The sequence below is a fragment of the Lepisosteus oculatus genome, chromosome 7, assembly GCF_040954835.1.
Source record: "Lepisosteus oculatus isolate fLepOcu1 chromosome 7, fLepOcu1.hap2, whole genome shotgun sequence".
Taxonomy (NCBI): Eukaryota; Metazoa; Chordata; class Actinopteri; order Semionotiformes; family Lepisosteidae; genus Lepisosteus; species Lepisosteus oculatus.
In genome coordinates this window covers 12,500,293-12,520,924 of record NC_090702.1, presented here as the reverse complement: position 1 = coordinate 12,520,924, position 20,632 = coordinate 12,500,293, and the positions used below count along the sequence as shown (strand labels likewise).

The 20,632-nt window shown below is 36.2% G+C and overlaps 2 protein-coding genes across 4 annotated transcripts in view; one reads left to right on the top strand and one right to left on the bottom strand.

The window, feature by feature from the left end:
• ttc38 (tetratricopeptide repeat domain 38) overlaps positions 1-11,234 on the top strand; it is a 20,652-nt gene extending 9,418 nt beyond the window's left edge. For both annotated transcript variants that reach the window (XM_015353224.2, XM_006633785.3), the window contains 8 exons: positions 607-726; positions 1,926-1,985; positions 3,894-3,932; positions 4,751-4,832; positions 5,749-5,914; positions 7,349-7,508; positions 9,066-9,139; positions 9,991-11,234. In XM_015353224.2, the coding sequence (XP_015208710.2) occupies positions 607-726; positions 1,926-1,985; positions 3,894-3,932; positions 4,751-4,832; positions 5,749-5,914; positions 7,349-7,508; positions 9,066-9,139; positions 9,991-10,084 (795 nt within the window). In that variant the 3' untranslated portion in view covers positions 10,085-11,234. The remainder of the gene's footprint in view (positions 1-606; positions 727-1,925; positions 1,986-3,893; positions 3,933-4,750; positions 4,833-5,748; positions 5,915-7,348; positions 7,509-9,065; positions 9,140-9,990) is intronic.
• tspan33b (tetraspanin 33b) lies at positions 4,828-20,632 on the bottom strand. 2 transcript variants are annotated; one of them, XM_069192162.1, is made up of 8 exons: positions 20,359-20,632; positions 17,608-17,665; positions 16,761-16,888; positions 16,107-16,181; positions 15,562-15,657; positions 14,286-14,414; positions 11,644-11,805; positions 4,828-5,073 (listed from the first exon to the last, which is right to left on the bottom strand). In XM_069192162.1, the coding sequence occupies exons 1-8, from the start codon at positions 20,452-20,454 to the stop codon at positions 4,957-4,959; spliced, it is 861 nt and encodes a 286-aa protein (XP_069048263.1). In that variant the 5' UTR covers positions 20,455-20,632; the 3' UTR covers positions 4,828-4,956. The 2 variants fall into 2 exon arrangements, with proteins under 2 accessions (XP_069048263.1, XP_006633849.2); XM_006633786.3 differs by lacking the exon at positions 4,828-5,073 and adding an exon at positions 10,612-10,993 and having other exon boundaries at positions 20,359-20,629.

The window sequence follows — 20,632 nt, the reverse complement described above, 5'->3', positions numbered from 1 at the left end:
ACTGTTAAGTTGTGAATACTATGGTTCTAAGGGAAACAAAACTGTGGTATTTGGCAAGCAAGGACTTATGTCTTTATTATCCTTACTGTAAAATAGCAAGTTTTATTGAGTTGTAAGCTTTTCCCCCCTTTTTTATGTAGGGGCAAAGCAGGCAGATGTGTAAGAAAGCTCATTTCAGTGTAAAGAACGTCATCTTTATTTCAGTTTTGTAGCTGAAGCATTTTAAATACCTTTGAATAATAGCAAGGTTTTTTTTGTTGTCTTTAAAGTGGATTATGTGGGAAATGGAAAGTACTTTATTCAAATTAATTTCTGTTTACTAAAACCTATTCCATATGTTTTACTATTTATACCATAGATTATTCAGTTATCCCATAGTTACACTAAATAATAAAAAATCCAAACCCATCAATTTCAGTAGTAATCACTGAAATAAAATGATTGCATTATGATTGATTTGAATTTGGAAGTAATTGTAGTGGCACCAATTGTACCAAAATTTAAAAAGGAACACAGTTTACAGTGTGAAGAGAGGTATGTAATGGATAAAAGCACTCTACAGAGAGAAGGTAAACCTGCTTGAAAAGACTCCTCCTATTACCTCAGGGCCTGGCTCTGAATCCGGGGGACGGCTGGGCTGTGCACACTGTTGCCCACGTCCATGAGATGAAAGCTGAGGTGCAGAAAGGGCTGAAGTTCATGGAGCAACGAGAGAACTACTGGAAGGTGAAACATGAATAATATTTCCAAGTATGCCTTTGCAACTGTCAGTAGGTCAGACTGGGCTGCTTATACCCTCAGAAATGTGTGAATGTTCTGTTAATCAAACTTCATGGTTGTGTATAGATAATATAGTATATGCAATTGTATTAGTAGTAGTAAAAGCAGTGGTAGTAGTAATCCTTGCAGATATCTTGTCCCTTAACCTCCTATCACAATGCTAACAATGTACAGTAACCAAGAAATGGGCTGCAGTACATGTTGACAGGGAAGTTGTTTCATTTAAATTAAAATTCTTTATTCGAGAATAATGTAGTTTAAAGGGCTTGTTTTATATATAATTTCTGTATAACAAAGTTACGTTTACACATAAAGAGTAATGTAATAAAACGCAAATACGTATGCAAATATTTCTTCTGAATCAAACAAAAATAACTTAATTTTATTACAAAGTTAAAGGGGAATTGTAACACTATTTTTATATCTCGCGGTTAGAAGGAATCGGCATTGATGAGAGCATTTAAAACCACAACAAAACTAAAATGTACACAGTAACTTGTAAAACCTCCAATTTACATCACAAAATAGATTAAATTCACAGGTATGCGCAGCGCCATATTCTGGGATTCAGAATGAGGTAACAAAACTAACGGTGATGTGAAGCGGCTTTATTACTTTGTAAACTAACAGGCTTGTGAATTCAGGACAGTTCTGCCTACAAATAGTACTTGTTAACATGCAGATCACATTGGAACATTTCTACTTTGAAATGTCTGCTGCACATTTTGTACTTATTCGCTCATACTGTATGTCACATTATATTAGTCTAACAGTGACTAGTGAACAGGAAGGGCTGTATCACATCACTCTTACTCTCATCTGTGGTGAGACCAGTGGTTTGTGACAACAATGGCGACCGTTCAATAGATCCACAAAGTTCACAATTTTGTGTCTAATTTGACACTTGTACATTTTTTCTATGTTGTCAATGAATTTATTTTGTTACAGAGATTTGATAACCGGTGAAGAATTTGGTACTGACATTCCCTATTAATATACGAGTTTGTGCTTTTTTAAAGTGTTTACATCTGATGTTCAAAAGGTGTGCAAGCATTCCTTAGATGTTCTGCACAAAACAGAAGTACTTAAACTGTTGATGGCATCTGTTAATATTCTTGCTGAAAACCCATTTTTATTCCCTTCAGGAATGTGATATGCTTGCTTGTCATAATTACTGGCACTGGGCCTTGTATTTCATTGAAAAGGTAAGATTTCCTGGATTTCTGGACTTCTTTCCAGCTTAACAATGTACATTACTTTGAAGACTAGCAGTATGGAAGTACACAGAAATAAAGGTTGGAGTTGCAAATTTGGATCTACAGCAGGGTATGTTACTGAAGTGGCGTCTCGAACCGAAGATGGTCCATTGCCTTGCTCACTAGCCTCCTCCATCACATCCTGTCTCTCCAGGCATCTACATCAATTTCTGCCTTGTCAGCATCTTCTTTCACTGAGTCAAGCCATCTTATTCTAGGTCTTCCTCATGGTCTCTTTCCCTCAATATTCTCTTCTACTACTTCTGTTATTAGGTCTTGATCTCTTCTCATTAAATGGCCATACCACCCTAGTCTTCTTCCTTTGACAGTAGCAACAATATCAGGGTCCTTATAAAGCTCTCTTAATTCTGTTTTTCCTTCTTCTCCATTCTCCATTTTCTTCAATGGTCTTAAAAATCTGTCTTAAGACACTGTTTTCAAAACTCATGAGTTTACTCTCCATTTTTTAGATCAGGGTCCAAAGCTCTGCACCAAACACTACTACTGGGTGGATTATTGTCTTGTATATCTTTTTTTGTTGTTGTTTGTGACAGCAGTTTTGACTTAATCATTTTCCCCATAGCAAATCTCAATCTATTTCCAGCCTGAATCCTTGCTGGAATTTCTTCCTCTTTACTATTTTCCTCTTGAACCACTCCTCCCAAATAGTTAGAAAATTAAGAAAGAAAGAGCCATAAGGAAAGTTGCAGAAATGGAAACAAGAATTAAGTCAGGCAGAAAGATCAATATTTTAGCCTATGCAGATCATGTAGTGCTCATAAGTCAAAGCAAAGAGGAATTGAGAGACATGACAAGGGTTTTAGTGAAGGAGGCCAAAGGAGTGGGTCTAGAGATCAATATTGATCAAACTAAATACCTCCCTGTAAGTAGATGAGGAAATACAGCAGGATAACATATATACATAATAACATATAGATCTTTTTCATGGAAAGAATGTTTACCATCAAGCATTGCTGTGTATGTCTAGCAATTTATATCTAATTGTTTGATCCAACGGTCAAGTTTTCTGTTCTCACAAGCTACAGAACATTTTTATATAACTAAAATTCTAAGTATATTCTTAAGAACTTGGGAGTATAGATTTTTGTAGTATCTGTTATAATAAACACAATATGACCAATACTACATATCTCGCTACTATACAGATCAAGGCATGTTGTGTTATTGTGCAAAGCTGAACTATCTTTAGATTTATGAATGGGGTGTATCAAATTCAGTATTGCTCAGTGTCACATGAGATAACCTGTGGTATCTCAAAACAAAGGCAACACAATAAACACTATACTGTACCTCATATCAGGGTAGAGCCAAACGTAAAATTGTTTTTTTTGTTAATCTATTGTGTTGCCCTGGTAAGTTTGATGAGCTATAGTTGCAGTTATCATTAATAAAATACTTAGGCAGAATGTTTTAAATTAAGAATCAATCAAACTATTTCAAACTTTCAAAACAAAAATACTAAGGTTAACGCTTTCCACGCATGTAATAATATATTGGTATTTGTTCAAACTGAGTGCTGTCCATAATAGAGGAGCAATTAGCAGGCAAATATGTACTTTGATTCAGCTACTGTATATTAGCACTAATGCACTACCATTAGAACCCCAGCCTTGGAAATGGGAAGGTCTGAATCATAATGTCCATACATAGAATTTAATTCTGTACTGCAGAAAAGAAACTGTCTTTACCAACCCACTCAGGATATCCAACAGCACAGTTTCTTAATCTGTACCAAATTATTTTTATGTTTTATTACCTGACGATGGCTCAGCAATTAAAGATGAAGTCACCTTTGTTTCATTGCCATATTCAGTTAATGTTTATCTTCTTATGCAGGGAGAATATGAAGATGCTCTGACAATATATGATAACCATGTAAGTTTTCTACAGCTGTACTTTATTTTTGTCACTGAGAGAGAACAAAAGGGCATGGTGGAAAAGTTCTAAGAGAACCTCCATTGTGCCAGATGGATGCAATTTATTAATTAACATTCACAAATTAAAGCAGCATTCAAAAGAGATGCGGACCGCTTAAGGTTTTTGAAAACACAAATGTTGTGCTGTGATCTGATTTTAACTGTGTATACAATATATTGCAATTTTTCTTCATATCACATTTATTTTAAATACTATTTCCACATTCTCTGGTGGTCCCTGTCTTTTTTTGGATGCCAAGGTGTTATGTTAAGTGTGATTTTGCTGTATGATTTCTAATGGAGGTTTCCATTCAAACTCTGCATGAAATACAATGAAATCTTGTCAGCACTGTTTGTTATTCTGAAAAGTACCTAGCAATTACTAGAGAATGCACACGGATGTTCAAGAAATGAAAGATTGTTTTATCATATTTACAGAGATTCCTGGGAACAGTGAATCTAGTATATATGTCCTGTCTGCATCAGCTGTCTTTCAGAATGGTACACTATGCAATATAGAGTGATTGATGTGAAATATCTTTTCAAATTATTTTAAACCAAAAAGAGTGCACAATCTTTTACATTATTCTTCAACCTTTAAAATGTAGCTTATTTCTAATAAATGTTACAAATTGTAAGTCCTTTAACCTGCACCTATGATAAAGGACATTTAAAACTGTTTTGCCATTACCAGGAGTGAAATCACTTTAATACAGTGGTAGCAAAAGTAAGCCAAGGTAACTCTAATAAAGTGATGTAAATGCTCTCTTGCTACAGATTGCTCGGCGATGCTTGTCTTCGGGAGCAATGCTTGATACAGTGGACTCATGTTCAATGCTTTACAGGCTCCAAATGGAGGGTAATAGTTTGGAACCTTTTCTTGTGTGAAATGAATTGGATGTGGGAGCTGCATTTGACCTAAAATTTTTCCCGAGTTGGGGAGAGTAACACAATACAACATCAAGCACTTCTACACACGGCCACTACTTAATTAGGCTAAAAGTAACCACAGGCAGAATAGTTGTGCTAGTTGATATTCTGAATTTTAGAAGGGAGATTTCCTCTGTCTCTATCAGGAGTGGAGTTTGTAGAAAGTGGTTCTGAAATGTAAAAGAGCACAGTAGTATCAGATACAGCCAGAGCAAGCTGCATGTTGTTCTGTGTCTTTTTCGATATGACCTGTTTTTTTTTCAATAGATATCAATAGTCAATAAATACAGTTGGCCCATATTCGCAAAACTTTTACATCATGTGAAGACAAGCACCCTAAAAAGCAGGAAGAAACTCCTTAAATTACAAAAGTAAAAATAAGCATTTAAATTAAGCAACCTATATATATATATTGAATAATTCAACATCTTTGTATTATTTCCTCCCCCCATAAAACAAGTAAGTAGTAGGTTAATATGGCATTAAACATAGTGGGTGGGAGTGTTTTCCTGTTATCCTTTCTTTTGTTTTTGTAATGAAAACTAATAAAAAATGAAAGTATGTTTTACTGTGAATGTGCTAAGTTCTAGAAATAGAGTACATTCTCAATATGTACAAGAAGCTATTCCACAGATAATTCTTTGTGTTAAACGAATTTAGTAATTTTCTTTAATATTATTCTGTGACTTTTCCACCCCATATGAATTTGGAACAAATTACAAAACGTCTTCGCCTACAGAAAGTATGTTAAAACAGCCCCTTGGGCATTCAGTATCTACTGCATTTATATTGTTCTAAATCTGCTCTAGAGAGGCTCAGAAAAGTCACAGGACTTGTGTTTCTAGGTGTGATGGTGGGAGACAGGTGGAAGGAACTTCTGAACATCACCAGGCCTCATAGCGAGGATCACGTGCTGCAGTTCAATGACCTCCACTTCCTCATGACGTCTCTGGGAGCTAAAGATGAGTCGACAACTCGTCGTCTGGTGGAATCCTTACGGGAACTTGCAAAGTAAGCATTTTTCTGTATCGATATGTCTACATTTATACCTGTATATGTACACTACGCATATGTGACATTATGCAAAGGAGTGCACCCCAAAATCTAAACCTTGCTCGTACTGTATCTTGGTAGTGGTGTACAGTGTGCAGTCACAGCATGTTTTTTTTTCATTTTTGTCTATCTGCTTATGAAAACTTATGAAAAGACTTATGAAAGTCTGTTTATGTATTCTGAACTTTACAGTAAAAGAGAGAAGAATTTTCTAGTTAACTGGTTATTAACCTTGTCACTGTTCTCATCGCAAAGTCAAACTCTTGAGGTATTATGACAAGAGCAATCGTAATACATTTGGATTATTTTAATATTGAAAAGTGTAAGGTTTCAGAATAAACCCTGCACCTTAAGATACATTTTTCAGTGGGTCTCCTCTTGATATCAAATGATGGAACAAATTTATGACTCCAGCCATGATGACCTTTGTTACCATTTGAAAAATAAAGTGCTTGTAATATGAGCAAGATTCCACATAAGACAATTCTCATAACATAAGTAAGAAACATTACTGTAATATTTTTCAATTTGTATGAATTTGTATGCCCTGAAGAAATGCACTGGATGGCCTAAAGTTAACTTTTCAAAAGTCAAAATGTATGTACTCTGTAATGATTGCATTCACATTTTGTGGAAACAGTGTTTTGTAGTGATCTAAAAAAGTGGTTTCTGTCCTGCAAATAGTCTGCATCATCCATCATTTCAATGAAGCCTCTCTGAATAGCTCCCTGAACGTCAGCCTTCATTAAACGCCTGACAGTAACAGTAATATGTTATGACATAAAGAGGCTTCAGATATCACATCGCATTGGGAAAATGGTTTAAATGGATTGTTAAACAGGTTTTATGCATTTTTAGTCCTTCATTGTTTAATGTTAATTTAAATGAACTCTATGCAAAATGATTTAGATTTAGATTATAAATTCCTTTTATAAATTACTGGAATACAATTTGCCCTGGACTGAAATTAATTACTGGCAGCTGGTATAAAAATGGGAGAATAGAATTATAATTATGGAATACTCAACAAGTTTAGCAAAGAAACTGTCTAACTTACTATAATTATTTTTAAAAATTCAGAAAGCATTCAATTTATAGTTGCATTTTGTGTGGATGGTTTAAACTTCATATAGTTGCTTTCTGGGATTTGGCTTTTTGAATGAAATGTAATTGTTGGACAGGGCTGAGCCTTGAATGAGCAAAATCAAAACATAACTGTGAAGAAAAATAAATATCTCTTGGTGATATTAAACACAGTTTTTGAAAAAACACAATGACATTGCTGTTCTTCTTAAATAGGCGAAGAGCAAACTGAGGATAATCACCCACCAGACCCACAGTACTAGTTCAGTCATTGATGCATTTGTGGTCACGCTTTCCTCTTCTGTCTAGATCTCCTGGAGAAAACTACCAGCACCAGATGGCTCAGGACATGGGTCTGCCCATGTGTGAGGCTCTCGTTGAGTTTGACAAAGGAAACTATAGCCGAGCAGTGGAGCTATTGCTTCCTATTCGATACTCCTTTGACAAGATAGGAGGAAGTGATGCGCAGGTAATTCAATAAAAAATAAAATGTCAGGATTTTCTTGCATGCGCTGCAGGCAGACCTCATGTTTGAACTCACTCTGTGTACCTTTCAGTATACAGAGTGAAAAAGAGTTACTGCAGGGTTTATACACCTGCCATCTTTGCTCACAGCAGTAACACTTGAACAGCAGGTAGAACTGCAGGTGAACTAGACCTCGCAGTAGTTTTTATGCTGGAATCTTTTGCATATATTAAATAATGTTAATGCAATGAAATAGCATTTCGACTAGGTTGGCAGAAATGACTAATGAGGTGTTTAATATGCAAATAGTATTCGGTAAAGATAATTTCACTGAATGTGTTTTAATATTGGTGATTATAAAAAGCAGACTGTAGGGAGGGCAGTCTGGGACTGGAATTGGAAAGGAGAGAGAGATGATATGATGTGCAGACTAACAAAGAGAAGCAACAGGAAGAGAATGCATGGTTGTGCGTCCTAGAATAGCTATCCAGCGGTGATTTTCAATCTTGATCATTTTTAACATTTATATGAAGTTTCTTTTGCCAAAGTTTTTAATTAGTTTTTGCATGCTGCGGTTCGTTTTAGCCATGTTTTTGAATACTTCAAAGTCGCATCTAAAATTATATCTACAGTATATAGAATTATTTACATTCAAGGAGCTGATAAGCATGGACATCATTTTGTGTTTTTTTCTTTCTTTAAAACATTTTTATTTGCTACTGGGCATTAACCTCTCCAGCTGCCTTTGACACGTGACATCACACAGACCAGGAGGATCACTCCTGTGGAATGAACCTTATACTTCACCTTTTTCTTCCACCATCTCTGATAAATTACTAGACACACGTCTTATCTATGAGAGTAACTGGGCCCCTCTGACACTGACTCAGAGCTCAATCCACATTCCGTCAGTGAGGTGGCACTGCATAGTTTGTTAACTATATGAATTTCTTAAGTCTCACAATTTTACTGGACAACAATACATTACAGATCATTCTCCAGCCAGCTGCTGGCCACAATTTATTGCATCATTAATTTTCAAAATAGAAATAAGGTAAGTACAAGAGAGTACTGTCTTTCATAATACATTAGTACAGCCCAATTGTTCTCAGAATTTCTGAAATTGGCCAATACATAAACCACAATGATAACAATTCAGCATTCGGGACTCTTCAGTAGCTGCCTGTGTCAGGTGAAGTAGGAAAGCTTTGAGGTGTATGTCCATGTCTCTGTGTATAGATGCAGCTCAGGTTATAAATTTCAATTTTAGGTATACTGCTAGAAAAGTATATCATAAAACCACTTCACCCTGACATCTAGTTATCTTGGAATATAAACAGAATATATTATCTTGGTGACTGACCTGACTCCTTTCAATATTTAGGGATGCTCGCATTCTCTACCAGTTCTGCAAACCCATTTTTAATTTGTGAAAAAGTCCATTCAGCATGTTCTGAGAGAGCAATATATGAGAGAACTCTGTAAAAAGACAAACATGCTTATTAATACCTCACCGAGGTTGCTGAATGGTTCTCACTTAACAACAACTCTTTTTTGTAGCGAGATGTCTTCTGTCAACTGCTAATTCATGCAACAATGAAATCGGAGAATAAAAGGCATCAGAAACTCGCCAGGTCAGTGCAAAACCATTTACATTATATGACATTTAAATTTAAAAAAATGTTTTAAAATATTTGCAAATATGATTTGAACAAATGCATATTTTGAACACTGTATTGCTATAGTTTGATTTATGATGAATATATCCAGAAGAACAAAAAAAAACACTTCGAAACACCCTATGTCAGAATGCATTGAGCACTTTAAACCACGAATTAATACTCAATAAAAAAAGTGACTCTGTCTTTTCAGTCTGGCATATGCGGGGTTACTTAATAGTGAGATTGAACTACCATTCGCAGTATATAGAAAAGACAGTTCTAACTTGTGACTTTGATTGATGTGCTAGCTCAGAAAGCTGTTTTGTATAAATAAACTATTCAATTAAAACAGCAAATTCCTAGTGTATTATTTTGGTGCAATCCTGGAAATTCATTACAGAGGAAAGGATTAGTCTTTATTAAATCATGTCTCAACAACGTTCTGTTATGTAAACTGCCGATACTGTATTACTAATGTATTACTAAACTCCTCACAAAATTATTCAGATAGGCAACCAGAATAACTGATTTCCCAAAAATAGTTATCACACAGTATATATTCTGTCCCAACGTAATGCAACGTAATTGCATACTGTATAAATGTTTTCAGTCTTTAACAGGGTGAGCTCTTTATTATTAAAAGCAGTCACCACAATCGCACGAAAGCAAGTCCCTTTCTATGGCAGATATTTGGTTTTAGCAAGTCATTGTGATACAGCACATCAAGACCCAGAGTTGTCCCTTCATCATAAAAAGTGTTGCATGCCATTGGTCTTTAATTTGGGCTTTAAGTAGTAATGGGGGTGATATCTTTTCATTTTTAGGTGCCTGCTCATGGAACGAGATGCTTCAAGGCCTAACTCCCCTCTAACAGACAGACTGATTAAGAAAGCCATGACTGTGCATAATTTAGATTAACTTGACTGAAAAGGCTACTTAATGTTTTGTAACTGTAAGACCAATTATATCAAATCCAGCGACCCTGTCAGCAGGTTAAAAGTTCATACTACATCAGTAGTATAGTGTCGCTAATCATGCTGAATACTTTAAACTGTACAGGATAATTTTCCAGTATTAAATTTGTTTAACCAGCTTTTCAATTTATTTTTTTACCTAACCATCCTTTATACCAAATCATTAAATTGTGATGTTTTATTCATAATAAAAATGCTAAATAACATGTTTGAATAGAAGTGTTTTAGCATTGAGTGTATCATACCACTGAATAACTGCACAAGAATGTTTAAGTGACAAGCAGAAGGCTAAAAATTCTCCTCGGGGACTTATAGCACAGATTTGGCAGCAAATGTCCTGTCAATCAAAGAAAGAAACAGCACTTTCTTTTCAGGAATATCTGTTCTCAGAAAAAGAGGAAAAAACATCAGTGAACTTTAAAAATATGTATAAAGTTAATACATTTCTGTACAATATAACAAACCACCAGAGATGGTAATTGGTTTATAATATGTGGTAGCAACAACAGTGCACAAGCAAACATTAGAGCATTACAATAGACAATATTAATCAACATAAACCAAGAATAGGTATGACTAAGATGCAAATCACATAGAAATCATGTAACAGCACTTCAGAGCAGGTGAATTGCTAATTCCTAATGTGCACATTCAATGCAACATCTTTTGGTATTTAATTTAGCTGAACATTTAAAGAGAAATAACTTAGCAGTAACTGTCCCAGTGATAAAAATGTCCAGTTTAGTAACATGTTGTTCCCTTATGGAGCCATCACTGATTGTGCTTACAAAACGGAACCGATCTCGTCCTGAATTTGGGATATTAGGATCTGTGAGAGAACAATTCCTGCAATCTGAAGACAAAAAAAATCAAGAAACGGACAACAACATTGCAGGCAGCTAGTAAATCCAGACTGGAATGTGCTGACATTTAAACTGCGCAGTGTGCATTAAATTTTAACTTTCTCATCAGTTTCATTTGTGCTGCAGGATGGATTGCTGTATGTAGTGTATTGAACCACTGAATGGATGTGTAACTAATGTGAAAAAAAATATATAGTGCAAAAATACAAAAATAAAACACTTGCTTTGGAATTATCCGAATTATAGTGCTTATTCAAGGTTTTACAAATACATAAAATAAGTATTGTAAGAGGACCTAAGAAATCTTGTTTAAACTCATGAAAGAACATCTGCAGATTAGGCTCACTGACTTTAAAGAGATGGTGATAAATAAAAAAATTAGTGGATAAATCCACTGCTCTCCATGTGGATCTGAAGATCTGGAGGAGAATCAATGAGCAATCAAAAAAGCAGTATGAGAATGAGAAAGTAACAGTATTTGAAAACAAGCATTCATGGCAAAAAGCCTTCGAAGATGACCAAGATGAGAAATCTCAAATCACCGCTACAGAACATTGTTCTCAATGTAACAAATTAATGTAGCAAATGAATTAGAGCTGGACCATATCAGTAAGACGTGGAATGTAATAAGTCGTCGTACCTGTGGAAGAGCCAGGCCCATTGCCAGAGCTCCAACCAGGAGAAGATGGGATTCTATCCACACAACAGCTCTGTCTGCACATCCTGCTGGGTAGATAGACTTGGAAGCTTCTGGGAAGTTTTGACTTTGTACTCCAAATCCACACATTGTGTTAATGACAGCCTAGAGGCAAGGAATTCAGAACAGTTGAAATGGAGAGAAAGTCATGTTTCAAGACCCCATTTGGTTCAGTATGAACATGTGACAGTATCCAGAAGTGTAGAAGATACTGATTTCAGACATCTAAACAATTCATAAATAACTAGTGTTGTAGATTTTAAGAGAATACATGCACATATCCAAAAATGTGTCCTTCTGTTTTAAATATGTTTATCCATCCACCCATTTTCTAACCGCTTCCTCTAGTTCAGGGTCACAGGGGAGCCGGAGCCTAGCTTGGCAACCCAACAAATGCCAGTCAATCACAGGGCAGACATAAACATACAAGCACAGATACCAAATTTTCCTAGAAGCCAATTAACCTACCCTTATGTGTTTGGGCTGTAGGAGGAAACCAGAGCCCTCAGGGAAACCCATGTGACCATGAGGGGAAGATACACCCTCTATACAGATAGCACCCCAGGTCTAGACTCCAAATCAGGGGTAGCAATGCTACCCACTGCACCACCCAATATATTCCTCATAGTATAATAACTGGCTAAATACAGCTAAATGTATACAATTATAAATAACATAGGAAACATTGTAAATTTTTATTACTTTCACTTGAACCTTGTTAACAGTCAACCAGGTAAAATTAATAATAATAATAATAATAATAATAATACTAATAATAATAATAAAGTGCCTTTACAGGTAATGGGGACTCCCCTCCACCACCACCAATGTGCAGCCCCACCTAGATGATGCAACAGCAGCCATAGTGTGCCAGAACGCTCACCACACATCAGCTATCAGTGGGGAGGAGAGCAGAGTAATGAAGCCAGTTCATAGATGGGGATTATTAGGAGGCCATGATTGGTAAAGGCCAATGTGAAATTTGGCCAGGACGCTGGGGTTACACCCTGACTCTTTTTGAGAAATGCCATAGGATTTTTAATGACCACAGAGAGTCAGGACCTCGGTTTTACATCTTATCTGAAGGACGGTGCCTGTTTACAGTATAGTGTACCCGTCACTATACTGAGGCATTAGGACCCAAATGGACCGCGGGGTGAGCGCCCCCTGCTGGCCCCACTAATACCTCTTCCAGCAGCAACCTTAGTTTTTCCTAGGAGGTCTCCCATCCAGGTACTGACCAGGCTCACAGCAAATTAAATTAATCTTCTAGTGCATCCAGACCCTTGAAAAAAGCTAGAGTATCAGCTTGAAGGTATGGCTAACAATCGGCTGACTAACTTGTTCCAGACTCCCTCAGCTGTGTGTATAAAGGCAGTGTCTTCTCTTATCAGTCTCCGGTCTCCAGTTTTCCCTTAGGTTGCACTTGTATCCCTTGGTTTATGTTTCAGTGTTGTGTATAATTTAATAATTGGTCTCTTTATCTTAAAGTCTGAAATAATTTTGAAATGTGTTGTGAAATTGATCCAGTTTAATATTTAAATGAAATTACACATTTATTTGAAATAAATGTTTACTATACACTACGTTCAGTTTGATGTCGGAGTACTATTATTTTAATATTGTAAATACACAATGATATCTATTAATTTAATTTTAATTATTTTAGTTTTAATGTAAGTAATTCTAGTAGTCTAAAGAACTATGTTGCATTGTGTTACTTTTGAGTGCCTTGCTTACTGAATATGCAGAAATCTGAGAAAATAACTTTAGTATGTCACAACACACTGAAAGCATTAGTTACAAAAATAAATTACCCCTTTTCATATTTCTTGACATTGCTTTCATGTTTGCTGACAGCAGAGATTCACAAAGCACTCCTAGAGTGAAACGTCCTAGATTATATTGTACAATGTGAATTATAAACTTGTCATCTTCTAGCAAGAATTATACATATTTCTCAACAAACTGGGGTAATAGTAGTAATATTCTAAAGGAGAAATGCCTAAAAGGAAAGACTGTTTCAGTACATTCAATTATTTTATCACTTCATAAAAAAGATTAGAGTGATTTACTGTGCTACAGTAATGAAAATACATTTCTTCGGGATACAAAACTTGGCTTCATCAACTGCAGTGCAGTAACAGCCCATCAACAGCAGATAGCAGCAACTGCTAAGTCCAAGTCTACTTTTGATCTCAGACATTGAATCAGTTGATGGAAAACTCTACAAAGCCATGGCGCTGAAGATCCTCAGATGTGCAGTTGCTAAACAGAACTGCCAGATCATCCTTGAAGTCAGTCAGCCATGTTAGAGAACATAATGAAAATGAATTGGATTACAGTGTATGTCAATCCGATCGTGAAGAGGAGAGGATTTGGACTGACAATCTGACATCTGACGATGCTTTGTTCAGAGGCAGCCCTGAATCTTTTTTATGACAGACTCGACTCCCTCTTATTTTTCTGCAGCTACCCGTCTCCGTGAAGCTAACCCAACTGGTACGCCCTGTGCTTGCAGAGGATTTTCATCCTTTGGCCGGGTCTAGGAGTGAGCGAGAATAGGGTGTCCTGTTGAGCCTTACTTCTCCGGGCACGGGGGTGCAGCAGGAGTATGGAACCCCACACCGCTCTCTGCTGGGGTTCTCCTGGGTGCAGTTAAAGTACACGTTCCGTGACCAGTCCGTGTAGTTGTTCCAGCCGCAGCACCTAAACTAATGAGACGGGAACAGTGTTTAACAGGGAGATGCATGAAACCTGCCTGACATTCACGTTGCTAAGTTCACAGCATCATGGTTATCCCACATCTTGCCTTTACTGGCAACGATACAACAATGGATTCTTAAAAAATGAGCTGAGAGACCATTATCTTCAACCTTTTCACCTGGTATGTCCTCTGGGGCTACTTAAGCACATGGAAATGTCAGTGAGACCGTAAGAAATCAGTTGGTTTGGCATCATGTATTTTAGTCCCATATGTACTTCTGTTCTTTAAAAAGAAAATTGTGATTCATTCCACACGAGGAAAATAAATGCTCATCCAAATTAAATTTGGCATGTTTGTGTGAAGACCAAGATCATACCTGCTTGAAAATGTCATGATAAGTTGCATTCTGTTTGTGTTCTAAAGTCACATTGTTATAACACAAGTTAAAGGGAAAATGAGTAGCTTCCTTGCCACCTATCGCAATAGAATGTGGGGATGACAATTCTTGACAGGTTGTTTATTTCAGGATTTTTTTTTTCCAAAACTCCTTTCATTTAGTCTTAGGAATAAATATAGTTACTTCCTGAAATGTCTTTTCATTTAATCCTTCAATAAATTATGAAAACTTCCTGTTTTTTTTTCAGTCATCTAAACTCTACAGTACAACGTACTCTGGATCAAATTGCCAAACCAAGGTTATATGATCATGTTATGTGGAAGGAGGTTGCTTTACAACCCCGAAACGAAGAGATCCACATTATCCAACTATCATCATTATGCTATACATTTACGTTCAAGGTATACAGTACATTACATGGCTGTTCACTGAAGGGTGAATTTATCTATTTGTCAGTGTGACAATTTGAGTTTTCCATTCAGACAGTCCAGTTCTTTAACTACCGTGAAATGCTATTATCAAGATCTAAGGACAGTATCAGTAACTGTTCTTACAGCAAGCTTATGTACCTTCAATTGTGAGGCAGCAATGCTTACCACTGCGTCACATTTCAGCGTGATACTCTCATATATCCTTGTAAATTTGAAGGTACAGTATATTTTCAAAGCAAGTAGATATAATAGATCATGATAGACTCTGTGTTGTCTGAAACAGATGAAAAAACAATAGATTACTGTTTGTAAAGACACTGCATTACCTCTTTCTGTATGTAGTCAACCAGGTTCTGTAGGTCAATGTCATCTCTGTAGTGCACTATAGCCTTTTTCACAAATTTCCCAAGAGCATCCCGGGCCTGGGTTTGCAAAAATGGCATTTAAAAACTCAGATCCAAAAAAGCATTCTAGCTCCCCCCATCCCTACAAAAAAGAGCATTAGGTGTAGCATTGTGGGCACAGAGTCAAATCTAGACTGCCATGGAACAGACTTCAGTTTCTCACTTTCCAGTGTACTTCACACATACTGTGAACAGTGCAATAATAAATGCTTGGATATGGTAATTAATACAGGTTTCCTAGTGATCTGCTGTTTCCTCATACACTGCAACATTTCAGCCTGTACCTTTGAGAGTCATTAGCAAAAAGTTAATAAAGAGGATCTAGTGAAAAGAAACAGTTGATTAGGAATGGCCTAATTCAACTTTTGAAGTGAAAAGACTGTTAAATGATTTAGTGAAAAGATGTGAAGGAAGAAGGCAGCAAGACTTTAACTGCCTTTTTTGTCAGACGCTTGCGGCATAACTACCTGATCAGAGTAGAAAAATCCCAGCACAGCAATCGCCAGTTGAGTCAGAAAAACCAGAGTTAAACTCAGGGAGAACTGTGAAGATAAATAATCTGTTCATTACATACAATTGTAAATGTACAGGGAGTTGAATTATACTTGTATTCAAAAGTCATGCACAAGATTAAAAAGCACTGCTGTGTCACTGCTTGAAAAACAACGGGATCAGTTTTTACTTCCTGCTGTGCTTTTCTCACATTTTTGTTTTGCCTTGAAACATTAGTACAACCCATACCGTACCATCACATTCTTAGGCCTGAAGCAGAAGAATATGAAGTGAAACACACATACGGATTTTATTTCCACCTTTTCCAAGTCATTGAATTAAAATCCTAACATTTTTTTTATTTATAGCAACTTACAACAACAGTGGGTTTAGAGTACAAGTTCTTGATATATAGCCTAAACCAGTGTAATTTCAAAGATTTATGATAAAACAAAGTTAGGAAATACTGGCAATATTTTATTAATATTTGCAGAAAAGTACCAAAACCTGGCAATACAACAGCATTGTGAATTCATATTTTTTGCCAGTAAGCAACAAGGCTGATTAATGTTCTTCATAGTAAGTATGGCAAGAAAAATTGAAACAAAGGGCTGACGTTAGGCACTCACAGTTTTCAGGAGTTTAATGTTCTCTCGCAAAGCTCCAATACATCCACAGAACGTGATGAAAAACATAACTACTCCCACCACAATCAGAATGACAGCGGGGTCAATCAGAAATGTGTCTCGAACGGTGTCTGGGAAATGGACACAATGAAACACTGCTGAGAAAGGAGCTTGTTCTTAAACAGACCCCTTTGACAAAATTGACTTTTTTTTGTACGGGCTTAGGCATCTGAGCTCTCTTGGAATCAGCTCCTTAGAGGTCACATTAAAGATAACATCAGAAGCAATGCTTTGAAAATGTAAAAATTAAGTCTTTAACGGAGCCCCAGTGACTACTCATACGCCGGAGGTCTGATTTTCTAAAGCTGCTTAGGGCTATATTTTAGAGAAAGGCAATCACAATTCAAAATTAAATTAAATTTGTCAAATAAATCAGGTCTAACTAGTATAAATTGGGAAACAAACTTACTGTATATACAGTATAGATTATTGTAAAAGAAAGGTATTATGAAATACAGTAAAATATGGCCTTTCACTCAAACTAGATTAATTCATTAGTAAACATTTCATATTTTAACCCGAACACATGTAAAAACTAAAGGAATACACATGACTTCAGTGGCTGAACAAGTGAAAGTTGAAAAAGCTACAAAGCTTCTGATGTGTTTCTTCTTTTTACTTTTCAGAATGGAATTAACCTTTACTAATTGCTTTGTAGCCAATATGCTGATGAACTCAAACTATTTCAGTTACTGGTTGATCTACATTCACATTTTATATATATCAGTTGTTATATCAGTCCCCAAAAACCATGCTTAATAAAATCGAAATAGTTTACGAGAACACTCACCTGTCGCTTTCTGAACTTTAGCGTACACTCCAATAGCAACTATTACTAAGGAAAATACCTGAAAAATAAAACCATACCCCATTGTCTTACACTTCTTTCTCTCGTTTCCATGACATGCACAACACTCATGAAAATAATGATTTTTTGCATGTGTAAGTTTCTATCTGTACGAGTGTTCGCATTCAATCTCTTTTTTGATACTACACTGTATGCATGGATTTTACAAGTAAAGATTAAACTTAGATGTTCGCCAGAAAGATTCAATGGTTGTATTGTAATGATGTTTTTCATTCAGACCATATGTGAAATATCATATATCACATCTGACACTTTTCATAGCAGGGGCCTGCCATGTAGTGTCACGCAGCTTCCCATTCTACAATGGAGGAATGCATCAATATTTCTTGAAACGTTCCACCATTACTTAGAGGTCACAGCAAGCCCAGGATCTTCACTTCCCACTGATAGGAAATTGGACAGATGCTTCATTTCTATTCATGGAGTTCCTCTATTTTTAGGAGCTGTGTGGTGTTCTGTTGCATTTCAGAAAGACTATAACTAACATGTGTTGCTGATGGAAGACATAAGAAAGAGCTAGAGCTGTTTCCCTTTTAAGAAAGGCAGCCTCTTTAAAATGTTCAGGTGGGTAGTTGCGTCAGCATGCGTAGGCTGCAAAGGAAATGTGACCTTATAGATATGTTGTGATATGTAGATAAATTGGATCTATGTGTTGTCCTAGTAAAAAAACACACTCTTTGCAGTACAACATGGTATATGCTGGTACTCCTCAATAACATGAAAAAGTGTAACTCTCACGATTGATCTCTTATTTATAATATCTTCTACTGTATTTTTTGTACCTCACAAGCATTTGAAGGTATTGAAAGGGATATAATAGCTGTTGTGAAGGATAGAGTAAATAACTGCAATCATCTCTACAGAAGAAGAGGGATTATATGCACTGATGTCCTGATGCTTAGTAAAACATTCACTGCCCTGTCCCAACTGATCGTGTCAGCCTAAAACCTCGACTGAGTCACCCAGGACAGAACAAAAGGCGAATGGAATTATGCTGAATGAACAAATTCACTGCCTGCTTGAAATGAACAAAACAGAAATGTTGCAGTCATATTCTGTTAAGAGAATCAATTTAGATAACATGGGTCATACAAAGTGCAGCTTAACCTTTTAGATATTTAAAGACATGTTTAAAGGACGATTGTAGTCTATAGAAGTACAGTATATGGGCAGAGCCCTGCGTATGAAAATAATCAGTACTGACAGAGATAATTCATCTGTGAGAAGATAGGCTCAAAAACAAACATCTCTGATAACGTAACCTTGTGCATTATTGAGGACGTGAGGCAGGTAGCCAAACTGAAATACTGAAATACTTTCAGTACTCAACTGAAATACTGAAGATAAAGTGTGCTGCAAAATATATAGTGCAAACTCAGCAATCCTACAGACTAGCACAGAGCTGTTAACAGCATATTTCACCACATATGTTTGACATACATTTGATGTGCAAATTACAGAATAAGGAAAGTGATTTTGATTCCAGCACGCCTTTCTTTTCAATGGTCTCATATTCCTTTTTCCCTGTGAAAGCTATCATGCTTTTGGAGAGTTCAGCTGATAGCTGAAAAGGACAGGAGGCTTTCAGTGTTTGGCTGGGGACTCTTACTAGCCAGCTTCTGTAACAATTGTTTTTTTCTGTAATACTTTTCACACATGAGAAACATTTATGAGGTTGTCTTATAACAATGTGATCTGCATTGTGTTTTAATGGTCTACAGCAGAGACTTCCAAATCTGGTCCTTGGAGTACTGAATCCGACAGGTTTTCCATGTCTCCCTAAACCATAAACAAAGCTTAACTTGAGAGAACAGTTCATTTTTTTCCATTAAAATTTAACTCGACAAGTTATCCTTAGTCCACAGCCTTCAGTTGTTGATAATTTTAAGTGGCAGAAAACCTGCTGGATTCCTGTTAGCTGCTGCTTTGTAGCTTCAGTTGATTTTTTGGGCACAGAAGAGGACACAGTATGCAACTGAACCCTTGTTGTTTTGATGGTTTCTTTTATGAGTCAGGTGACACTTTTAGATCAATGGGTGCCAAAATCGCTTTTTGTTAAGAAAGTGTATTTATAGAGGTTCGTATGTATGATACTACTAAATGCAATATGTATACTGGGATTCTGGGTAGTTTGTTTTTGAACCTCAAACGATTGTTTGATAGGACAGGACTAGAATCCAGTGTGATTATCAGATACAAAGTACATTAAAAAAACTGTGGTATAAAAAGCACATTTAAAGGCACTGATAATATGATATGCATAGAAAATAAATGTTATTCAATTGTCCCTTTGAGAATCCTTACATTTCCCACTTTGGTAGTAGGAATGGCAGTTTTCATGCTGAGTAACAAAGCAGTTTTAATTGAAGCAATTTTAAAACCTATTGATTGTGCTTTCTATAAAATCAATTAAAAGAGAAAGTGGCATGTGATAGTCAAGGATATAGCTAAACAACACATTTAAAATATCATTTTTTTCTAAACTGAATACAATACAACTACTTATGGCTTCACATGAAAAGCACACATATGATTACCAAAAAGACAAAGTTTCTTCCTGTATTATTTCACGTTTTAAAAAATGGGCATTTCACTTGCTTTATTTTTCTGATAGTTTTCTTCCTAAACATGATTAGCAAGCACACAAAGCTTTCAGATATAAGTTACACTTACCCAGAATAAAAAGCTGAAGAAAAAGAGGAAATACCTTATCCAAGGGTTGATGAAGGAAAACGTTTCAGCACGATTCAGACTGAGTTTCCCGTCCATTTCCTTGGAAGCTAAAGAAAAATAAGCAGTAATAATTAATTTAAACAAAATTACAGGCCTGTAAACAGTTTCAGCTAAAACTGCAGGGGGGTAGGAGCTGTTTCATCTGTGTGTCATGCAAGTATGCACCAGAACTATCTCACACGCACTGGCTCGAGTTACAGAGAAAATATCTCTG

What these genes read in the sequence shown, in the direction of transcription:
- tspan33b (XM_069192162.1), bottom strand. Translation starts at nt 20,454, where the DNA reads ATGGACGGGAAACTCAGTCTGAATCGTGCTGAAACGTTTTCCTTCATC. An exon ending in ACATTAAACTCCTGAAAACT is followed by an intron (nt 16,182 to 16,760) that starts GTGAGTGCCTAA and finishes TTATCTTCACAG; the next exon opens with TTCTCCCTGAGTTTAACTCT. An exon ending in TTGACTACATACAGAAAGAG is followed by an intron (nt 14,415 to 15,561) that starts GTAATGCAGTGT and finishes CCGTCTCATTAG; the next exon opens with TTTAGGTGCTGCGGCTGGAA.